General features: G+C 50.9%; 10 protein-coding genes across 10 annotated transcripts; 6 read left to right on the top strand and 4 right to left on the bottom strand.

The window, feature by feature from the left end:
* Positions 1–117: 117 nt before the first annotated feature.
* On the bottom strand, positions 118–855 carry ACET3X_002905 (uncharacterized protein; the record flags this gene model as incomplete). Its single annotated transcript, XM_069449699.1, has 1 exon — positions 118–855. One exon carries the CDS (start codon positions 853–855, stop codon positions 118–120), a length of 738 nt encoding a protein of 245 aa, XP_069309452.1.
* A 393-nt stretch (positions 856–1,248) lies between these two features.
* On the top strand, positions 1,249–5,869 carry ACET3X_002904 (uncharacterized protein). Its single transcript, XM_069449698.1, has 4 exons — positions 1,249–1,722; positions 1,775–2,152; positions 2,198–4,014; positions 4,063–5,869. The coding sequence occupies exons 1-4, from the start codon at positions 1,330–1,332 to the stop codon at positions 4,820–4,822; spliced, it is 3,348 nt and encodes a 1,115-aa protein (XP_069309451.1). The 5' UTR covers positions 1,249–1,329; the 3' UTR covers positions 4,823–5,869.
* An 839-nt stretch (positions 5,870–6,708) lies between these two features.
* ACET3X_002903 (uncharacterized protein) lies at positions 6,709–7,843 on the top strand (the record flags this gene model as incomplete). Its single annotated transcript, XM_069449697.1, has 3 exons — positions 6,709–6,762; positions 6,812–7,427; positions 7,482–7,843. 3 exons carry the CDS (start codon positions 6,709–6,711, stop codon positions 7,841–7,843), a joined length of 1,032 nt encoding a protein of 343 aa, XP_069309450.1.
* A 234-nt stretch (positions 7,844–8,077) lies between these two features.
* On the bottom strand, positions 8,078–10,344 carry ACET3X_002902 (uncharacterized protein; the record flags this gene model as incomplete). Its single annotated transcript, XM_069449695.1, has 3 exons — positions 8,078–8,659; positions 8,723–9,734; positions 9,800–10,344. 3 exons carry the CDS (start codon positions 10,342–10,344, stop codon positions 8,078–8,080), a joined length of 2,139 nt encoding a protein of 712 aa, XP_069309449.1.
* Positions 10,345–11,167: 823 nt separating this feature from the next.
* Positions 11,168–12,661, top strand: ACET3X_002901 (uncharacterized protein; the record flags this gene model as incomplete). Its single annotated transcript, XM_069449694.1, has 1 exon — positions 11,168–12,661. One exon carries the CDS (start codon positions 11,168–11,170, stop codon positions 12,659–12,661), a length of 1,494 nt encoding a protein of 497 aa, XP_069309448.1.
* Positions 12,662–13,164: 503 nt separating this feature from the next.
* On the top strand, positions 13,165–14,474 carry ACET3X_002900 (uncharacterized protein; the record flags this gene model as incomplete). Its single annotated transcript, XM_069449693.1, has 2 exons — positions 13,165–13,424; positions 13,478–14,474. The coding sequence occupies 2 exons, from the start codon at positions 13,165–13,167 to the stop codon at positions 14,472–14,474; spliced, it is 1,257 nt and encodes a 418-aa protein (XP_069309447.1).
* A 790-nt stretch (positions 14,475–15,264) lies between these two features.
* On the top strand, positions 15,265–17,058 carry ACET3X_002899 (uncharacterized protein; the record flags this gene model as incomplete). Its single annotated transcript, XM_069449692.1, has 1 exon — positions 15,265–17,058. One exon carries the CDS (start codon positions 15,265–15,267, stop codon positions 17,056–17,058), a length of 1,794 nt encoding a protein of 597 aa, XP_069309446.1.
* Positions 17,059–17,360: 302 nt separating this feature from the next.
* ACET3X_002898 (uncharacterized protein) lies at positions 17,361–18,469 on the bottom strand (the record flags this gene model as incomplete). The annotated part of the gene is made up of 2 exons (XM_069449691.1): positions 17,361–17,542; positions 17,596–18,469. The coding sequence occupies 2 exons, from the start codon at positions 18,467–18,469 to the stop codon at positions 17,361–17,363; spliced, it is 1,056 nt and encodes a 351-aa protein (XP_069309445.1).
* Positions 18,470–20,093: 1,624 nt separating this feature from the next.
* On the top strand, positions 20,094–20,753 carry ACET3X_002897 (uncharacterized protein; the record flags this gene model as incomplete). The annotated part of the gene is made up of 2 exons (XM_069449690.1): positions 20,094–20,403; positions 20,455–20,753. The coding sequence occupies 2 exons, from the start codon at positions 20,094–20,096 to the stop codon at positions 20,751–20,753; spliced, it is 609 nt and encodes a 202-aa protein (XP_069309444.1).
* A 277-nt stretch (positions 20,754–21,030) lies between these two features.
* ACET3X_002896 (uncharacterized protein) lies at positions 21,031–21,776 on the bottom strand (the record flags this gene model as incomplete). The annotated part of the gene is made up of 3 exons (XM_069449689.1): positions 21,031–21,495; positions 21,549–21,687; positions 21,745–21,776. 3 exons carry the CDS (start codon positions 21,774–21,776, stop codon positions 21,031–21,033), a joined length of 636 nt encoding a protein of 211 aa, XP_069309443.1.
* Positions 21,777–22,023: the final 247 nt, after the last annotated feature.

Below are 22,023 nucleotides of genomic sequence, written 5' to 3'. Positions count from 1 at the left end.
TCAGCCGCCGACGGAGATGCCCGCGACTGAGATATGACATTTTGGCAGGTTGTGATGTTTGTTACGTACGGCGTTCTGGAGTGGGTCAAAAACACCTCAGCCCATCAGCGTGATCGATCAGGCACCAGTCCTCAAGAAGACGTTGGGTGGCTTGTCCCAGGTCTTGAACTCCTCATCGACCTCCCACTCAATGTCTCCTGTACCCTCGTCTTTGAACCCTAGCCTCCTGTAAACGGCTCTTCCCATAGCGCTACCCTCTGTTGTGCACTCCAGGTCACCCCTCTTCTTTGCCTCTGCAAGGCCGGCCTCGACCAGCTTAGTAGCAATGCCGCGACGCGAATATGCCGGGTCAACAGCACAGATGTCCAAGGTAAAGATGGCAGGAGGGTTGCGGTCTGACTTCTCGATCTCGTGCATGTACTCGATGCGCCGTTTCCATAACGAGTTGAACATCTGTGTTGCAAAGCGTTTGTTCTTTTCGTCGTAGTCGGCAAGAGCAGCACTCATATCGCTGGAAAAAGGATCGCCGTAGCCTTCGACGAAGGACAACTGCTTCCAGATGGCCATGCCAACGACTCGTCTTTCGCCCTGCTTGTCAGGGTCAGGCAGAGTGGCCTTGAGGTAGAGGGCGTTGGGTTGTCCGGCTTTGTTGGTAGTGGTGGACTGCCATCGCTTCATCAGGGTTTGGGCGTGCTTCGTCTGTCCCTCGTCTGTATCCCAGCCCGGTGTCATCAGCCTCCAAACAGCATCTTTGGCCTGACGACCGAAGGCTTCGGAAAGACAGTGCTGTCCTTGCCTGAAATCTTGCTCGGTCTCGAAAGGCGCAATTATAACATGGTCGTTGTTGTTGGCCATGGTGGAGGCAGTATAGATGGCTTTTGGGTGTGCAAAGGCTTTACGTGGAGCATGTTGGGGGAAGCGGCAAGTTATGTATGGAGTTATTAGTTTCCAGTGACTAAAGGACCCATATGATGACACGGCCTACAGCCGTTGAAGAACGAAGCGACAAGGCTGCACCTATCAGCAGTCACAAGACAAGGAGGTAGCAAAGACCTTTTACATATAGTGCCAGGATCACCGACCGTCCAATCAGAGAACACATTCTCTAGCATGCGGTGATGCAAGAGGGTGCAGAGAGGGTTGGGATGACAAGCGACGGCTAGCGTGGCGTAAATCAATTAGCAGGGATGACGCGCTCGCGCCTGCGACACGCTTTCGCGTTCTCCCTAGGCACTATCCATCCATCTACTCCACCAGCAACAAACACGCATCCGCCACCCGTCACCTACCACGCTCCAAGGCGTCGTGTCTGCCGGTCACATCTTCAACATGCCAGGCGCCGTCACCAGAGCGCCGGCGAAACGCGCCCTCGCCGAAACATCGAGCACCCGCACAAACGTACAGGCGTCGCCCCACTCGTCGAAGAAGCTGAAGATTCAGAATGGCAACGAAAAGAGCAGGGCGCCACAAAGGAACGTCAATGGCTCCTTCAACTCGAGCCAGGTGGGCCCGAGCGAGTTTGAACAGACGTTGGAGAAGATGACGCAGGACATGGAGTCGCTGAAGAAAGACAACACAGAGAATGACCAGCAATGGCGGCGGCCTCCCTTGCCCGAAGACTTCAACGAGATGACACAGAACCTCGTCTTCCAACAGATTGAGGCTGAAGAAGGCGTACTCGACGGTGGCAAGACGACGGTCAAGCTCTTTGGTGTAACCGAGGTGAGCAACACGCAGACGGCATATGTCACCTTGAGCTGACTATGTATAACAGACTGGCCACTCCGTTCTCATCCACGTTACCGGTTTCCAACATTACTTCTACGTCGCCGCGCCCCTCAACTTCCACAAGGAGGACTGTGAACCGTACAAAATCTTCCTGGAGAGCGAATGCCAGAAGACCTTCAACCAGCACTCAGCCGTCATCGCGTCAGTACAGATGTGTATGAGAGAGAACATATTGCGCTTCCAGGGTAACCAGAAGAGCCCATACCTCAAGATCACCGTCACAGACCCGAAGATGATCAACCGCGTCCGAATGATGGTGCAAAAGGGCAATGCCAATTACAAGCGACTCTGGCCGGCCAGAGAGGATGGTATCCTCACTTTCGACAACATCGCCTACGTGCTGCGTTTCATGATTGACACCAAGGTATGTCGGTTTGGCAACTAGGTTATTGCGTCACTGACATTCCAGGTCACCGGCATGTGCTGGGTCGAAGTACCAGCCGGGAAGTACAGGATGATCAGCCCTCGCGAACGACACTCCAACTGTCAGATTGAGGCAAAGCTACACTACAGCGATCTCATTGCCCACCAGTCCGAAGGCGAATGGGCTAAGCTTGCCCCTCTCCGCATCCTCTCTTTCGATATCGAGTGCGCTGGCCGCAAAGGTGTCTTTCCCGAGGCAAACATCGACCCCGTTATCCAAATCGCGAATGTCGTTACACGATACGGAGAGCAGAAACCCTTTGTCAGGAACGTCTTCTGTCTAGACACTGTCAGCCCTATTGTTGCGACACAGGTCTTGTCTTTCCAGGATGAAGGCGAGATGCTGATGAAGTGGCGCGACTTCCTGGAGGAGGTCGACCCAGACGTCGTCATCGGTTACAACATCAACAACTTCGACTTTCCGTATTTGCTCGATCGTGCAAAACACCTCAAACTACAAAAGTTCCCGTATTGGTCTCGACTGAAGACAGTACAGTCCAAGGTAGAGACTTCCAACTTCTCGAGTAAACAGCTGGGAAACCGAGACACAAAGACCACCAACACCAATGGCCGTCTGCAGCTCGACTTGTTGCAGCTCATCCAGCGAGACCATCAGCTGCGAAGTTATACGCTCAATTCGGTATGCGCTCATTTTCTCAAAGAGCAAAAAGAGGACGTACACCACAGCATGATCACAGAGCTGTTCAACGGCGACTCCAATTCCCGGCGACGATTAGCTGTGTATTGTTTGAAGGACGCCTATTTACCACAGCGACTGCTCGACAAGCTCATGTGCCTGGTCAACTACACGGAGATGGCTCGTGTCACAGGTGTGCCTTTCAACTACCTTCTTGCCAGAGGACAACAGGTTCGCTTCATCAGCCAATTGTTCCGTAAAGCCCTTGAGCATCAACTCATCGTTCCGGATCTCCCAAACCAAGGCGACAACGGCGACCAGTACGAAGGTGCGACTGTCATCGAGCCCAAGCGCGGCTACTACAAGGAACCTGTCGCAACTCTCGATTTCGCTTCGCTTTATCCCAGTATCATGCAGGCTCACAACCTCTGCTATACGACCTGGCTCGACAAGCAGACAGTAGAGAAGCTCAAGATGAAGAAGGACGAGGATTACATTGTCACTCCGAACGGCGACATGTTTTGCACAGCAAAGACACGTAAAGGACTCTTGACGGAGATTCTGGAGGAGTTGCTAGGTGCACGTAAGAGGGCGAAGAGAGAGCTGGCAGTCGAGACCGACCCCTTCAAGAAGGCTGTGCTGAACGGTCGTCAGTTGGCCCTGAAAGTCAGCGCCAACTCAGTTTACGGACTGACGGGTGCCACCAACGGAAAGCTGCCATGTCTTGCTATCGCAAGTAGTACCACAAGTTTTGGTCGTCAAATGATCGAAAAGACCAAAGCCGAGGTAGAGGCAAAGTACACCATCGCAAACGGATATACACACGACGCCGAGGTCATCTACGGTGACACCGATTCCGTCATGGTCAAGTTCGGCACCTCGGAGCTCGCAGAAGCTATGAAATTGGGCGAGGAAGCTGCGATGTATGTGTCTTCAAAGTTCATCAAGCCCATTAAACTGGAGTTTGAGAAGGTCTACTTCCCCTACCTGCTCATCAACAAGAAGCGTTACGCGGGTCTGTACTGGACCAACCCAAACAAATGGGACAAGATGGACACGAAGGGTATTGAAACAGTCCGTCGTGACAACTGCCGTCTGGTCCAGACTGTCATTGAAACCTCCTTGCGCATGCTGTTAATCGACCAGGATCCGGAAGGTGCCCAAGAGTAAGTCATTCCACCGCCCTACTTGCTCACCTACTAACGTCAAATCAGGTTCGTCAAGGAGACTATTGCAGATCTTCTGCAGAACAAGGTGGACATGTCCAACCTGGTGATCACCAAAGCCCTCACCAAGCAGGAAAACAAGGACGGAACGGGTGGCTATGCCAACAAACAAGCTCACGTTGAACTCGCAGAACGTATGAAGAAGCGCGACGCGGGTTCAGCGCCTGCACTGGGTGACCGTGTCGCCTACGTCATGATCAGAGCCGCCACAGGTGCGAAGAACTTTGAGAAGTCTGAAGATCCTCTCTATGTTCTCGAGAACAACTTACCTATCGACACGCGTTACTATCTGGACAACCAACTCGCGAAACCACTTGGCAGAATTTTCGAACCTATCCTGGGTGAGAAAAAGGCAGCATCGCTACTTACTGGTGACCACACGCGTTCCATCACCGTCGCGGCACCCACCATGGGTGGTTTGATGAAATTCGCAAAGAAGACGCAAACATGCATGGGATGCAAGAAGCCATTGACCGCTGCACATGAGAAGGATGGTGCCGTTTGTGAGAACTGTCGGCCTCGTATCGCCGAGCTGTACACAAAGACGCTCGGCAAAGTCAGCGAACTCGAGGTTCGCTTTTCACGCCTTTGGACGCAATGCCAGCGATGCCAAGGCAGTGTTCACTGTGAGGTCATCTGCGCGTCAAAGGATTGCCCAATCTTCTACATGCGCATGAAGGCGAGGAAGGACGTTGAGGATGCAGGCAAAGAGCTGGTGCGTTTCGACAAGGACGCGGCGCTATGGTGATCGAACGGACTCGTACTTCTAGCATGTGATATATACGCGGTGTTTTGGGCGTTTTGATGGCATGGGATATCCGTCTGTATAAATGGAGGTCGACTCAGTTTGTCCAAGGTGCGTAGCGATACACGCATATATACATCTAATCAAAGCTGTTGCATCATGGGCTGGCATTTAGTGGTTGTGTCGTTTGGAGAAAGTAAGTACAGTCCGCCTTTGACAATATCCCCTTCTCCCTTGGTAGTCTAGTCACCGTACGCGACGATTGAGTTCCTTCTTTATGTTCCAATAGTTTCCAGCATTCATGTTGTGCCAGCCATCTTTACAATACACTCAACATCCCTTCCGGCAATAACAGCCCACAACCCGTTTCTTCCACATCGCTACAACGTACCGTGGACGCCCAAGAGCTGGCCCCATCAACGCGCCAGCATCAAACCCTGTTCGTATCCTCCGCCAATTCCCGCCCGTCGAGCTGCGTAACCATTGCTGCGCCTGAAGATCGTTTCGTTCTCCAGTCCGACAACAAGTTCCCGGAAATTCCATAGGAAGGTCTGAAACAGCATGATGTCTTTCTGCTGCTTCAATAGCTTGAAAACAATACGCTTGATCTCCGCGTGCACCATATCCCCCACTACGCACTGATTTACGAAGTCGGTGTAGGCAGAGGTGTAAGCGTCGTTTTGGGCTACGTAGAGGTTGGTGAGCATGAACTGATGGGCGCGGAGAGTAGTGAGGATGTCTGCTGCGCTCTCGGCACTGGGTGTCGAGGGGGGTGAGATCTTGATTGACGGAGGTGGAGAGGATGTAGACTGCGCGGTTGGCTCGAGGCCTGACATGCTGTACCGGAGGTTGGACATGATGGTAGTTGCTGTCGGAGAGGAAGATTAGCTTGGATCTGAAGCAAAACTCTGCGCAAAACACAAGCGCAATTGAGGTTGTTGAGGTGGTTTGGATTGGTTTCGGTGGCTGAGCTTGAGTAGAAAAGTTGCACGCCAAGACTGGTGAGGTGTGAAGTGAAAGAGTAATAGACACTACGTTTGCTTATTCTATAGGGTATGCCTGGAAGCTTTTGCTCTCACTGATACATGTATGTTGATCTGGTTGCCTTGAGATACTGCGGGATATACCTGCCTAGATATCAAATGCAACGAACAACAAAGTAGGAGGCAGCTCACTTCTTCCTCTCCATTCCCTATCTCAACATCTTTGAGCGAACTCAAATTGAGCCACATAGGTCCTGTGTACTCTTGTCTATCAATAGTTGACGAATACCTGATAATTGACCGCACTTGTCGTGTCTTTCGAAAGCATTCTTCGTGGGTACGAAGCGAGAGAGATAGATTGCACATGTCGAGTATTATAAACGCGTTCTCAATGTATGTCATACCATCTGAGGGAACACTGGTATGTGAGCTTGTCGACCGCGACTGAAATGTTCTAAATATAGGTAATGGTTAATAAAGCAACTGATTGAGCCATCGCTATCAAGCCATTCTGAAAGAGAAGATGCTGGTGAGCTCACCCCTGTACATCTTTTTCTATGCCTATATTCTTGCAAGTCTTTGATGTGTAGGTTGGCACTCGAAACCTTCGAGATGTTTGTGATAGGTGGAGATTGCTGTCACGATGTTAGCGTGGTGTTGAGATTCCAGCCGACCGACCCCACCATTAGCCTTATCGCGCTCGTGTACACCTTCTGTCTTCGGCAACAACCCCGCCAACAACACCTAGCTATCCCATCATGGCTGAGCGACGGAGATGGCCGCTGGCACCGCATCAATGGCCTGATCTTAGTGCCATCATTTCTAGCACGCGTGTCTGTCTCTTTAGAAGCCGTTCCCCTGCATCGCAGAAGTTCGACCCTAAGCAACGCGTCAACGAACAACGCCATGGCCAATATCAAAGTAGACTCCGCTGTCTCCCAGGATGACCTAGAGATTCCGGTATTCTATACCCAACTACAGATCTTGCTCAGCATCTGACAACCTACAGCTCATCGACTTTTCTGCCTTCCTTTCTGGTGATGCCAACGCGAAGAAGCAAACCGCCGACGCCGTCCTCAAAGGTTTCCAGAACACGGGCTTTGTCTACCTAAAGAACCACGGCATATCTCCCTCGACCGTCTCCACCGTATTCTCCCATTCCGCCAAATTCTTCGCACGACCAAAAGAGCAAAAGGATAAGCTAGCATGGTATTCCGCTGCCGCCAACCGCGGCTACGTCACACAGGGGCGGGAGAAACTGGTGGTGCTGGAAGAGACGGGTACAGAGGCGGAGATGCGCGCTTTGGTGCCAGATCTAAAGGAGAGCATGGAGATTGGACGCGATGACCAGCCCGAAACACCAAACATGTGGCCAAGCGGAGACGACGATGCGAAGGAGTTCAAGGAGCAGATGATGAGCTTCTTTGAGACATGCAAGAGCCTCCACATGCAAGTCATGCGCGCTATCGCACTGGGTATGGGCATTGAGGAGACGTGGTTTGATGGCTTCACAGATGCGGGCGACAACACGTTGCGCCTGTTGCACTACCCTGGTGTGTCCAAAAACATCTTCAAGAGGAATGATGGGCAGCTGCAGGTCCGCGCAGGAGAACACAGTGACTACGGTATGGCGAACGACTGAAGATGCTAGAAGAAGCTAGCGACTGACATGATTACAGGCTCTATAACCCTCCTCTTCCAAGATACACGTGGTGGTCTCCAAGTTCGCTCACCGAAAGGCACATTCGTCAACGCCACCCCTATTGAAGGCACCATCGTAATCAACGCTGGCGATCTGTTGGCGCGCTGGTCGAACGATACTATCAAGTCGACGTTGCACCGTGTCGTGGAGCCACCACCAAGACTGGAGGATGCAGACAAGGACGAATACCCACCCAGATACTCAATAGCCTACTTTTGCAACCCGAATTACGAGCGCAAGATCGAAGCCATCCCAGGAACACACGAGAAAGAAGGAAGGAAGTACGGAGACATACTGAGTGGAGACTACTTGATTCAACGGTTGACAGCGACATACTGAGAAAAGTATTCAATGTCATAAAAGTTCGTACATACTAGTAAGTATTCTGATCAGCTTGACTACTGCAGTGGTGATTGTGAACTTGTACATCGACTCGGAGATGGGTTTCGATCATCCTTTTCATTGATATTTAAGCCTGGCGGCGAGCACCAAGGAACAAGACGAGCACAGGTCTTGAGCAAGATTCGCTAGTGGTCATTCATAACTGCCACTACACTATTATAAAACATTAAGTTAGGTCCCAGCCTGCAGTATGAGACTTTTGATGCCACCCTCTATCGAGTCTAGCGGTGCAACAAGAGCCATCTGACTCCAGCTAAACAGTGTGTTGCGTCCCCCAAACACGAACACTTCGAAACGTCCCACAAACGTATCGTTGGCCCATACGCGACTGCCGTTGACTACATCCGTCTTTATACGCAATATAGTCGGAAGTGTGATAGGTACTGGCTCGTGAGAAGATGAAGACTGATTCGTCCATATGCGGCCCGGATGGCCAACATCGAAGCCATCGTCAGGGGACGCGGAACGTAGAGGATAGTCGAAACCATCCGCGGTGGTGAACATGAGTGTTTCAGTGCTGCCGCCGGATGTGTTGGAAGAACTGACTAGAGATAGCGAAGTATCAGGCCCAGACAAGGTGAACGATGAAGATATCTCCAGGGTAAGTGTGTATGGTGGTCCATACGAGCCAATACCTAACGTCGCAGTGCTACCATTGAGAGGGCTTTCCCACGACAGCAGCGTTGAGCTTTGCATATCTACCTGTGCGCTTTTGAAACGTCGATCCAAGTTTTGTCCTGGAGCTCTAGCGGCCTAATCAGTCACAAGTTAGCCGCAAGGTCAAAGTGCATCGCTTTCGCTCTTCGCTATACATACTAAGAACGTAACGCTTTCTGATAACTCGTCCGAGGCAATCTTCACACCTCGCGCACCAGACCAAGCACGTGCCGCCATGACCGGTATACCCTCACGCATCGCGTAGTAGGCTTCGAGCTGGGTAGTCGCATCCGGGCCATTGTCATTCCAAGCTGCGAGGATAGTGCCCTTGTTGCCGCTAGCACCGGGCTGTATCTGCTCTGTGGTGTTGAATGGGTTGTAAAGCGACGGCTCCCACTGCCAGCCTGGAATATTGGCAAAGTTCATTGTGCGCGTGACGTTATAAAACTGGGGGTATGGTGCTGGTAGAATAGGCATGTGATCATTCTTGAGACTCATGTATGCCCACCAGTCCTCAGAGTTGATGATGTTGTATCCGTCCTCCTGGAGAGCAACAGGATCTGATTGACCGTACTGCCAGTGTTGTATGATCACATCCTTTGAGATGGTGAGGTTCTCGGATGGCTCATAAGTACCCCATATGCGTACACGCTTGCCGGAAGTACTGTTGACAAAATCGGACATCTCATTGACGAAGTTGATGTAATCATCCGCCAGGTCAGGGTCGTATTCGTCAGCGCCAATATGAACTTCCTTCGTTTGAAACCATGGTAGGAACTCGGACCAAATTGCTTTGACTGTGGGAATAGCATCTGGATGGCTCAAGTTCAGGAGGTCCTTCTTTGCGAGCGCCAACTCAGGCTTCCATTTTGTGATAGCTAGAGCATGACCTGGAGCTTCGATTTCGGGAATCACGGTGACGCCACGTTGTGCACAATGTTCCTGGAATTCTTCGAAATCGGCGCGCGACAGTGTCTCATTCGGGCGCTGGATAATACCCTGTAGATCAGAGTTTCTTTCTGGAAACAGGGAAAAGTGCGAGAACACATTCTGCCAGGTCTCATTGCGGCCACGATTCAAGGGATAATTGTCGCTGGAGTGGTAATGGAATTCCGAAATCTTGAAGAATGACGCATATGTGCAGAGCTCTTTGAGAAAGTGCTTGTCGTACCTAAGATGTGGGCGTACGAAGTCAGTGGATGTCTCACATCCAGTTCGTAAAGAGACATCGCCTACCATTTACGCCCTGCATCGAGCATGAATCCGCGTGTGCTGTACGCGGGCGCGTCAACCACCCGGCCCGTCGGAAGAGATCCATTCCCAATGAGTAGCTCTTGCAATAGAGTGCGCGTTCCCCAAAACATGCCCCTCGCACCAGTTCCGCCTATGTACGCACTACCGTTGGTAACGTCAAGTTCATATCCCTCTTCAGTAGATTGGCCATTCTCATATGTCAATGGAGTGTTGCTGTCGCGGATCGGGCCAAGGTGGATACCGGTGAGAGGAAAGTCGTCTACTTGCTCCAAAGTCCAAGGATCACCGAAGAGCGTCGAAAGATCGGCGCGAAGTGTATCAGCGAATTCATAAGCGGACGGCGGTATGAGGGTCAAGCCTTCAAAGTCCCTTTTACCAGAAAATTTTTTGTCGATATATATCTTCCTCGTGTCCGAGCTGATGGAGAAGTTGGGTTTACTCGTATTGTTGTAACTCGGTAAGACGGGCGGGAGGGGATGCAGTCCGGTAACGAGACCGATCGAATACGATAACGGCAAGAACAACATACTGTTTATGAGATGATCGGAAAAGCAGTCAAGTCGTACAAACTCTTTGAGTTATACCGTTGTGTTAAGATACCTACGTAGCTATGTCTTGGCCGCCATCAAGCGTCCTCGCCCCGCTTCTGCAAGGCCGATGTAACCTTTACAGGGAGTGTTATTAGAGGCATGCGATAAGGCATAGATGCTGAGCAGGGAATTCGCCTAGGAAGAGGAATGTAACAATGTAAATGGATTCAAAAGGACACTTTGTCGCATGAGATATGCTGTCGGCTCAAGCCAAGCTCTGATTTGTGAAGGTTGGTTGGAAGTAGTCTAACCTGTTTCAGATGTGACGCTTTGGGCAACAAGGGCTCGACCGTATCACAGCTGCAGCGGACTACACCACGTTGCAGCAAGGTCACGTGGGATCTTGGGTGTGTTGAGGCCGCCTACTCTCCAATACATTCTTGACCCCAAGCTGAGCGCTGCCCATGTGTATACTTGAGAGGTGATCGAGGTATCTTGGAAAGATGATATGCCAATGAGTGTAGTGGAACAGGTGTGATATGTTGTGTGTGTTCGACTGTCCGGCACTAGAGATGACAACCAGTTGTACGGGGCGTGTTTTTCCTAGATGCGATATTTGAAGATACCCGGAAGGCGAAACAAGAAAGAGGACGGCCCTGATCTAGACCAATGGAGTTTAGCGCGTCGGAGAAATCTGCGTCGCTACCTACCGATCTGATCGTCCATCACGCAGCTTCGACCATAGATTCAGAAAACACGTCATGTATCGATAGCATTGGCATTTACCGGCGTTCTCAACTTTTCACGTTTTCAATTCAGGATGTATCGCCATCAGCGCGTCGTCGCGCAAGTTGCGTCAAAAGTCAAAGACTACTTCACGCGCAAAGAGCCCTTCCGGATTTCCCACGGCTCTACCAACAGTACGCGTCCGAATCTCAAGAAGCATGTTGTAGATATCAGCGCTCTGCGAAATGTCATCAGTGTTGACACACAAAGCAAGACGGCGCTTGTTGAGCCAAATGTGCCTATGGATCGCCTCGTAGAAGCTACGCTACCCCATGGTCTTGTGCCACCCGTCGTGATGGAGTTTCCTGGTATCACTGTTGGTGGTGGTTATGCGGGAACGGCAGGCGAGAGTAGCAGCTTCAAGTTCGGCTTCTTCGATCGTACCATCAATGAGGTGGAGATGGTCATGGCTGATGGTGAGGTGACCAAGGCCAGCGAGAAGGAAAATGAAGACCTCTTTAGAGGAGCTGCTGGTGCCGTCGGCACCTTGGGCGTGACTACACTTGTCGATTTGAAGCTCATCGAGGCTAAGAAGTATGTCAAGACAACATACTATCCTACACGTAGCGTTGCCCAAGCAGTTAAAGAAGTCGAAGATCATACACGAGGGGCCAAGGGCGAGAAGAATGACTACGTCGATGGAATTTTATTCAACAAAGAGCATGGTGCTATCGTTACAGGCGAGATGACGGATGAGCTTCCACCAAATACGAAGCCGCAAACTTTCAGTAACCCTTGGGATCCATGGTTTTACCTGCACGTCGAGGCTGCAACGCGCAATTCCACCAAGCCAGTCGTAGAGTACATACCTTTAGCCGAGTATATGTTCCGCTACGACCGTGGGGGCTTTTGGGTTGGCCGATCTGCTTTCAGCTACATGCGCTTTCCCTTCAACAAGTACACTCGATGGTTTCTCGACGACTTCCTTCATACGCGCATGCTCTACCGAGCCCTTCATGCATCCGGAATTGCAACACGCTATATTGTTCAAGACATGGCTTTGCCCTATCCGAATGCCGAAAAGTTCATCGACTACACCGATAAGACCTTCAATATTTGGCCTCTGTGGCTCTGTCCCTTGAAGCAAAGCCCACAACCAACAATGCATCCCCACACCAGAGGCACCCTAAAGTCCGACCAGATGCTTAATATCGGCCTCTGGGGTTTTGGCCCTAAAGACCCATCCACATACCTTCACAAAAACCGTGCACTGGAGAAGACGCTTGGCGAGATGGGTGGTATGAAGTGGCTGTATGCGCAAACCTATTATAGTAAAGATGAGTTTTGGGCACAGTTTGACCACAAATGGCATCAGGGACTGAGGAAGAAGTATAACGCAGAGATGTTGCCAGAGGTGTATGACAAAGTGCATGTCGATATTGAAAAGTATACGAAGATGGCGAACAAAGACCTGGGATTAAAGCTGAGGAGCATATGGCCATTAGGCGGATTTTGGGGTATTTGGAAGGCTATTCAAAGTAAAGACTACATGATTGCGAGGAACTCGACGTGGAGGTCGAGAAGTTAGAAGTGTGCTTCTCCTCAGAAGAAACAAAGGTTCAGAGCCAACAATAGCTATATGATCGCGATACAGTGTTGATGGAAGTGACCTGCGCAGCCGGCGAAAGTCGTGCGTGTAGGCTCTTCTACCCACCTACAAAGTCCAACAAACAAACTCTCTACACTCACAGCTTTCAACCACCAACAATGTCATAGTCGCTATGAGCGATACAGCTATTGGATTTGTCGTTCAGGTACAATGTTCTTGACCGAGCAACACTCTCAATCTGTGTATTGCGATTGTTGCGACACGTCCACGGGTACATGTGAGCGTCAGCCACCATGGTAGAGGTCTTGGCTTCTTGAGTATTTGATGCAGCCGCAGATTCGCCGCCAGAGCGTTTGCTAGATGCCAAGGCTCGTATATCTGCTCCTGCCTTAAGGTGCCCCAGTACCACGACGCGTCGCTAAAACTGTCGTGAGTCAACTGCCTCTTATCGGTAAGACCGCTGCGACACGACTAATACAGCCATGAGCGAATCCGCCAACATGATCGTGCACCTCCCTGACGACGTATACCAGGACCAATTCAATTTTATTGAGGTAATCCGCGATGTCACTGAGTCCATCGACAGCCAGTCATCAGACGATATGATACGCACTCAAGTCCAGCTACTCCTATCGATTGTTGGTAGAGATATACTAAAGCTGCATGCTCTCGTCAAAGTCGTCAACACCAAGATAGAGAACCATTGGAGCTGGGCCATGACAGCAGCGGTCAAGTTCTACAGGTGAATCATCGGTGGTAACCGAACTAGAGTCATGGCTAACTACACAACTTCAGAGCACTATTCAACAGCATCGATTCAACTCTGGAGCTTGAGATCGCCTGCGACAACAGTATCGTGGGCGCCGATATCGCCGCCAAGTATATCCTTGAAGCTGCCGGAGAGTTTGTCACGCAACCAAACTGGGGACCTGAATCTGTCAACATTTTGAGATTTTCAACCAGTCTCCTCAGAGCATGCTCAAGCGGAGAACACGAATCGAAGATTGCGGAACACCTCGGCTGCAGTCTTTTAGAGAGAATGGCGAAGTCGCTTTATCTTCCCTTCGGCGAGAACTACGACAAATTTTCCATCTTTGCTTACGAGGTGGTTCCACTGCTCGATACCGCGGACAAAGACATCAAGTCTAATCGTGTTACTAGCGTCTTAAAGGCCCTGAAGGAGGAGGACTATGCGAGAACGGATGAGCAAAAGGCCCACCTGAAGCAAATGTGTACCGTGCTTGGAAGATCCGAACTCTATCGACAACCCATAGAGTCTACTGTGAACGAGCGCGCTTATGGCCAGGAGTCACTTGAACTTGTCTCGCCTTCGGATTTTGAGCAGGAACCTTCAACCAGCCTGAAAGTATTCGCTACAAAGCTAGACTGGGAATCACCGACCATCGACCGCTTGCTGAAGGATATAACCAAAGCTATGAAGATGGACGCCGCATCCTCCGTACAGATCGCGGCACTCGACACAATCGAGGCCATGGTCCGTTCGAAACATCTCTTCTTGCACAAGAACCTGCAGGTCTGGGCTGTCTTCGTCCTCTCTGTCGCACCTGCGCTCGACAAAATGGCTGATACGCACCGGTCAGAGCGATTGACGGCTCTCCTCAGTGAGCTGAGCGCCTACCGGGGCGCGCAGACCGTTGAGGATCGCGATAGTATCGACGGTCTTTGCCGGAATTTGGGAAGAACAGTTGAGGATGTAGCTATGCAGACTATGGGCGACAGAGTCGACGAAGAAGAGCTCCCAAAGGCTACCTCCAAGCTCGATATCGAATAGGTCAGTTCGTATGCAAACATCGTGGCGCCCATCCTGGGTCGACTCGTCTGGCGCACAAAGAATTCGCAAAAGATCGATGGGCGCAGACCTATAGCGTTTACCATTGTTAGCAATAAAGAATAGAGCAAGTATGAATCACCTGTAATGTTACTTTTCGTATCTATTGAGACGCTCGACGCGTTGTTTGGCTGGTGTCATGTACCGACGTATACATGGACTTGTGTACATTCCGCCTACATCTCAGCAACTTCAGTTTGAGACGTAGCCCATCCTCTTGCCATATCAGAATCATATCATTAGACAAACTTGGTGGAAATAGTGAGGAGGTTGGGTGGTGGGGGAGTGCAAGATCGGCGAACCTCTAGCGAGTTACGTCAGATGCAGGTGGTCAATGCATGTCGTGCATCTTTCGCGTGCCAGCAATTCCATCGCGACTGCGAGCCCAAAACACGTCGACCTTGGAGCGGTCTGGATCTTCGCTCATCGCATGCACACTGTTGCTTATGACGGCATCTGTACCCACAGATTGAGCGTACTAGCGGATGAAGCGAGCAGCGGATGAGTACGGATCCCCTGCCGAAACGAGCCGCCACGCGATGACGATCGTCATCCACCCTGCGGCAATTTCGATAAACATCTTCTGACAAGCACACTTCTCTTATGAATTATATCGATACCGCTTGCGTAAATCTTTCTGGTCATCGTCCGTGTCGCACTGACCCTCACTCCCCGTTGTGAGCCCAACGACACCCAATCGCCATTTCCACGCTTAGCTGCAGGAGTCTCCACTATGGCGGAGCGAGAAACCAAGAAAGGGGGCCTACGTGCCATGTTCGGTATGCGATCAGGAAAACAACCAAAAGAGCAGGGCACGCGGAAGAAGCTATCTAAGAAAAGATCACGAAGCGACGTACTCGGAAAGCTTGACTCAACCCCGAATGTCGGCAACCCCAACCGTCAGGATTCTGGCAGCTTCACGAACGAGGGAACCGATCTATCAGAGAATGCTTTTGGTTTACCGACCTACGAAGATATCACTGGCCTCGCGCCACATGCGCTGCGCGATCATCCATATGCTGCTGTTAACGCTCTTACGGATACGAGTAACGCCTACTTACAGCCTGGGCAACAAGCGGCCGATTACCGTCGCAACTCAGAAGGACAGCCACAGTATGCCGTGCCTTTTTATCAACCACATAGCTCGAGATCCGCATCAATACCGCAGTTGGAACATGAGAAAACTCTACCTTATGCGCCATCAAAACCCCAGCCTTCAAAGCTAAGCAAGGCTCACCGGGCGCCCTCGAAGCCCACAAAAGCCGATGATATTCTAGATAAGGATACCGGAGAAAGAAAGGATCTGACAGACATGATGCATGCTTTCACGTATATTGACGGAGTTGATACTATCGAGGAAGAAAGGGATGATCAATCGCTACTATATGACCCTACAAAGCCCGATGGAACGGCGCTACTCGGCAGTGTGTCACCTGAAGTATGGCTTCACGTTGCGGACTTTCTATCACCACTTGATGTTGCCAATCTATCGTCTACATGCCGGACCATGTACGCTCGACTAGGTAAACACCCATACAAACTACTTTTGGACCCGCTCTATCGGCCACAAAGGCTCGAGTTCCTGTTAGCAATGGATCAGAAGATGCCACGCCATCTCTTTTGTTTCCCCTGCGCGCAGTGGCATCTACGAATCCAGCCTGGGTTCGAGACGCTGAAACCCCAGAACGTCCTCAACCCGCTCTTCGAATGCCCTAACCGAACCAACATCCACATCCCTCCGCCGCGCATCCGTCTTAGCGATGGCCGCACACTCCCACTCGCCTTCATTCAGTTAGCTCGCCGCTACTGGGCTTACGGTCCCGAATACGGCATCTCTCATCAGTCGCTGGGCCGCCGTTGGAAAGATGGCTACTCAGACTGGAGCCATGACTCTACGTATCACATCACTGACAAAGGCCACGTATTGATGCGCATTCGATCACAGCATTACGTTGAAGGCGGCATGACAGATGCAGCAAAGCGCATGCTTTTGTTTAGCCGTGGAGACTACACGCCTTACTTCAGCGTATGCGCGCATTGGAAGCATGGACTGCTAACCTCGATCCCCAAATGTGCACTGAAGCACATTCCTCACGTCCACGACTCGGAAACAACGGCTCTCGACAAGTTCCGCGAACGCAACTTGGGAAGAAAAGCCGTCGGTATGGTTAATCTCTGCTCCATATGCCGGCCGATGCGTCGCTGCCCCAAATGTCCTACCGAATACTTGTTCGAGCTCAAGCTTGTCGAAGATAAGAGTGTGCGCGGCAACGGCCCTGAACGCTTCAAACAGGCGCTCATCGTTACGCGCTGGAGCGATTTGGGACCTGCACGCAGCCCTGCAGATGCTGAATGGAGCGCTATTACAGGTGAGAATGACACGTATGACAGTTTCGTCGAGATTGGGCGAAGAGCTGTGAGTGGTGTGTTTGAGAGTGCGTTCACGGATACGATACCTGGGCAGCGGATCATGAGCATGAACCCAATGGACGTGAAGGCAAACGAGGAGAGTGGGGACTGGTATTGATTGAGTCTCATGTATTAATCACGTGTCTTTGGAAAATGGGATACGTCTGGACGAACGCGTATAGCACCCAAGCGAACCTATGAATAAACGATTTTTGCCATTGAAGTTCCACACAGCTAGCGTCTCTTACAAAGGGATGGCATTGAAGCTCGTTTACATTCTCCATACTGTACACCCAGTTCCCAACGTACAAGTCTCTAACTCCGCTCCATGCACCACTTCAACGTCACCACAGGTCAAAGATGAACACCACCCCAATACATGCGCTCAACTACTAAATTTGTACAGAATCAGTCATGCTCTTACGGTGCCCGTACTACCTTCCTGCCAGTGACCTCGTAACGTTGCAATTCCTGCAAAATCTTTGGAGAGTCGGCAAAGTCGTATACTTCGACTTTTGGTGTGATCTTGCCTTCCAAAGCCATTTGCAGCAGCTCATCCATCTGCTTAGCGCTGCCTGTTGACGATCCCCTGATGACCAGCCCTGGCGATGTTAGCGAAACGTCTCTAGTATTCAGCGGAGATGTGAAGAAATACCTCTGTTAGCAATGTGAATCGGAGACATGGGAAACATGAACGTGTCAGGCGGAAGCCCAACACAAACGAAGACGCCACTATTCCTGGCCAACGCTGGAGCTTGCTGATAGGCTCTTTCGCTACCGGCGACGCAGATAACGCCATGTGCACCTTCACCATCTGTGAGATCCCTGACTGCCTGTAATACATCCTGCTTGGCGTAGTCGACAAACGCGACGGCACCCATTTCCTTGGTCAGCTTCTCTTTCTCCGCGCCGCTATCAATTGCGATGACTTTGTATCCCTTGATGGTAGCAATCTGCACACCGATATGTCCAAGACCACCGCCAGCACCGATGATGGCCACAAAGTCGCCTGGGTTGACCTCTGGAGTGAGTTTGGACACGGCGCCCGCAAGACTCAGGCCTGCACAGAGTAGTGGCGCGGCGATCTCGCTCTTGACTCCCTCGGGTATCTTGGTCACGAATTCGGCATCCGCAACCACATACTGCTGCAGTGTGCCCCAAACGCTCCGTCCAGTGTTCTTCTGCTTGGCGCAGTGGTTCTCCTTGCCCTGTTTACAGCTACTGCACTCCTTGCACGCATTCCAAAGCCACTTTATGCCCACTCTCTTCCCCAGCAAGTCTTTTGAAGCGCCCTCGCCAAGTGATACGACAGTACCGACACCCTCATGGCCAGGCACCTCGGTGTATTTGCCAGGAGAGACTAGGTTATGGCAGTCGCTGTGGCATATCCCGCTGTATTCGAGCTTTACGAGGACTTCGCCGGTGGAAGGGGTCTGGACTTGGATATCGTTTCGGATTTGGAGGACGCAGTCGGGGCCGGGATTCTGGATCCAACCTGCAGTTTGCGTCTTGGGAATTGATTCGGCCATGTTTTTTTGACGATTACCGCTAGACGCGTTCAGGGGAAGGTGGGGTTTGGTGGGGTCCTCTTTCAGCGATCGGCACAGTAATCTTGGGCAAAGAACTCTGTCACCTGGACAACACGAGAAGAAAACTTGGATGCGCGCAATTGGGTGTGCATGAGAAAGAAATAAGAAGCCAGGCAAATCAATTGCTAATGTGCACTGAAGCGTACTGCAATCATGGTGGAGCTGGTAAAGATACCCCGCGACAGCCCCACCATCGGCCTTCGCCGGCTGCCAATCGGAGCGCGTCGACCTCCGCATCTCGTTCGCGGCTGCCTTTTCGGCTCTTAACGTCACTTGTGCCACTTTCCCTACTCTCATGACTCACCTATGGACAGATAGTCAAGGGCAGAAGTCTTTGGGGCGGCTGTGTTGGACGATAAGTTCCCACCTTGGATTGGAAGTCCTAGTCTGCTGAAGAACGCTGAATTCATATCCAACTGAGGAACTGGCAGGCAGTAGTATCGAAATTGCTCAACTACTCATCTCATCTGTTTCAAGCCCGGATTTGTCGTTGTGCCCCGTAGCTTCCTCATGTCTCTCCATCGTGATAACAGCCCATTTGTAGGATATGCTCCCATCTATGTACCCTCATCTCGCTTACTTTCACCAATACGATCGTTCTCGCCAGCATGCAGAGTAGGTCATCGGAATTTTTCCCAACAGTTGTGGTCGGTTCATTCGTGAGTGCGGGCATTGTTAGGGGGTAGTATCGAGCGTGAATTAGCACGCATCAAATCATACACGTGGCGCACTTCACGAACCACGTGAACACAAATGCCTCCTTCAAGAATCCATGCCTGTCACAAATGGACCAATCAAGATATTGTGCTACATCGGTTTAACCGAAGACAACATTTGAAGCGATATCGCTGCTTGTAGGACTTCACAATGCTCTGTCGTCGATAGCAATGTGTGGCTATCACCTTGAAGGCTATCACGGTGCATTATAGTCACATGCGCAAGCTCAAAAACACACATGGTATCTGTCTTGCTATTTCTGAAAACCTTGTTTTCTTCATCTCCAAGTCCTCTCCTAACTCGGATGACCCCATCATGCCACTTCTCTCATCACAGCCCCCGCGTCTGAGTATACACAACAGTACATGCCTAGACAGTTGACAGCGTTGAGATCATCCTATTCTCTGTTCTGGATTCACCATCATGATGGGTGTCTCTTCAGAGATTGGCAAAAATCACTGCGCACCTATGCAAACCAGGGTGAAGACGAGTTTCATTGTTAAGGTGACTGTGTATTCATGCAGCCCGTAGATAGTAAACATTGAGCGATACTCAACATCTCACCGTACCCTCTCTTTACCATTGCCATACCAGAACCTCTTTGTGACTGAAAAGCTTTTGTGTCCACACTGCTAATCATCAACACCAGGCTACAACAACTAGGCCAGACCCTGAAGCGCAAATGATCGAGCCATCCAACTGCGCTCAGCAAATTTTCATGAAGGCCGTTCATTCACTCCGCACGTACCGCAACGCCCCACCTCGAACTCCTCTCACTCACTCAATCACGATCAAGATTACACCGCCCACGCCATCTCCCCCTCTCACACCACCACAACCATCAAACATGCACTGGGCCAAGATCGAGCTCTCCAACTACCCGCCGCAGCTCACTCACCAAGACGTGCTCACGCTCTTCCAAGGTTTCACCATCTCACCTGATTTTGTTCTGCCCAACGTCAAGAACCTCGCCTACCCGCTACGCACATTCATCGACATCGCCGGAGAACAAGAGGCAGAACGCGCGGTACAAGAGCTGTGTTGGAGCAAAGTCGGCGGACGTCAGATCAACGTGAGAACGGTTGAAAAGACAGGTCACGAGGAAGTGGAAGTTAGCGTCGCGGATGTTGCTGATGAGATGAAGATTTCTATTCTCAGTGAGAAAACACGTTGTAGCCTTATCAAAATTCCTTGCTAAGAATCAACAGACGCTGCGCGTGTATACAACCCGCACCTTGCTACAAAGATTCTCGAGGTTCGCGAATGCACTCAGGGTACAGCCAACTTTGCTTTCCTACAGGCACGCGACTTGGTCGCAGTGTACAGCGAGTCAGAGACACACATGCTACCAGAAGACAATAAGGCCAAGTGGAAGCTTGTCATGTCTGGTCGCTCGGAGGGTTGGAACTGGAAGATGAAAGATGGTAGTGGTAGACTTGCTGCGTTGAAGGACCTACAGGACACAGTGGAGAGGCAGGGTGTCATGAGGAAGTTGTGGAGTCAGTGAGAGGAGAGCAGTGTGCTTGAAATGGCTTCTCGATGATTCAGAGGCTCAAGGTATACATACGGGGCAGAGTTTATGATTTGCTTGTATCGAACAGTAGTGTTCCTGCGCTGAAGTACCAGAGGCTAGATTTCCAGCGATCGGAGGTACACTATAGTATCATAGCCCTTCTCCTTCCTGTATCATCCCTTGTGAGCTCCTTTTTGAACCTTTTTCCTTCCAAATAGTTGAGATTCAGGGTATGCCATGTCTTCAGTCCGAAAGTCTTCCACTTGCCAGGTTAGAGATCTGGACGTCTTCTGGCAATGACAAGATCTGCCGCGAAGGGACAATGTGCAGTGACCAAAGCAGATATTTTGTCGATGTCGCCTCTAAGAATCCAACACGTATAATACACAAGTCCGAACGCTATGGCTGATCCCATACTGCTCTGAGCTCGCAAACAGTGTGTGTAGTACGCCGTAACGATTGTCTTTGTGTTCTCGGCGCCCAGAGACTTGCGATGGGTAATCAAGGCAGCAGCGACCATACCCACAGTACGTCGGAGCAGAGGCGCAATTTCGTACTTATCAGCTAGGATGTACAGACTTGTCGGGGCCAGGATGTCTTGATCGATATCTTTGGTCACCCCAGCGACGATGTCTTCAGGAACGATGACGATCTCCATAGTATACAGGAACTTAAGCAGGTATTCGAAGCTCTGGGGGTCGTCGTCGTGCACTTCAATCGTGTGTTCAGAGGCCTCCTACGACATATAATTAGCGAAGCTTTCTTACCGATAAGGAAAACACACAGTACCTTGAAGTTACCAGTGAACGCTTTGAGGAACCACTTGGAGTGCGCGCACAGTATAGCCTTGTGTGCGAAGTACTCTTTGGTTTGGCCTTTGTAGACTTGACGAATCTTGACATCCGACAAGGTCGGATCGTTGAAGAGCCTATATGTTACAGGGCCTCAGTTCCATGGCTAGTCAATGGGAAGTGGTGGCACTTACGAGATGTCTTTGGGCTCAGAAAGTGATGCCATGACTTGTATGGTAAATGGCTGGAGCTTCGGTAGAACTGAAAGACGAAAGCAAAGGCTGCAAGATATATCAGCACATACAGTTGCAGTGTGCAAGCAATTGCAAACGCTGTTGGAAGCTGATGGAATGCAGAGGCAGCGGGGTGACTAGTGATTATTATGACGTGAGAGACGGCAAAGTGAGAGATGAAAAACTGCCAGAATCCCGTCCGAGTGAGAGCACGCTGGTAGTGAGAGAATACGCATCACT

This window comes from Alternaria dauci, chromosome 2, assembly GCF_042100115.1.
Source record: "Alternaria dauci strain A2016 chromosome 2, whole genome shotgun sequence".
In the NCBI taxonomy this organism is placed as follows: Eukaryota; Fungi; Ascomycota; class Dothideomycetes; order Pleosporales; family Pleosporaceae; genus Alternaria; species Alternaria dauci.
This window is presented reverse-complemented; position numbering and strand designations above follow the sequence as displayed.

Excerpts from the sequence above, each read along its gene's own strand:
- ACET3X_002904 (XM_069449698.1), top strand. The coding sequence starts at position 1,330 with ATGCCAGGCGCCGTCACCAGAGCGCCGGCGAAACGCGCCCTCGCCGAA. Across the intron at positions 1,723-1,774 it reads AGCTCTTTGGTGTAACCGAG|ACTGGCCACTCCGTTCTCAT; the intron begins GTGAGCAACACG and ends TATGTATAACAG. Across the intron at positions 2,153-2,197 it reads GTTTCATGATTGACACCAAG|GTCACCGGCATGTGCTGGGT; the intron begins GTATGTCGGTTT and ends CTGACATTCCAG.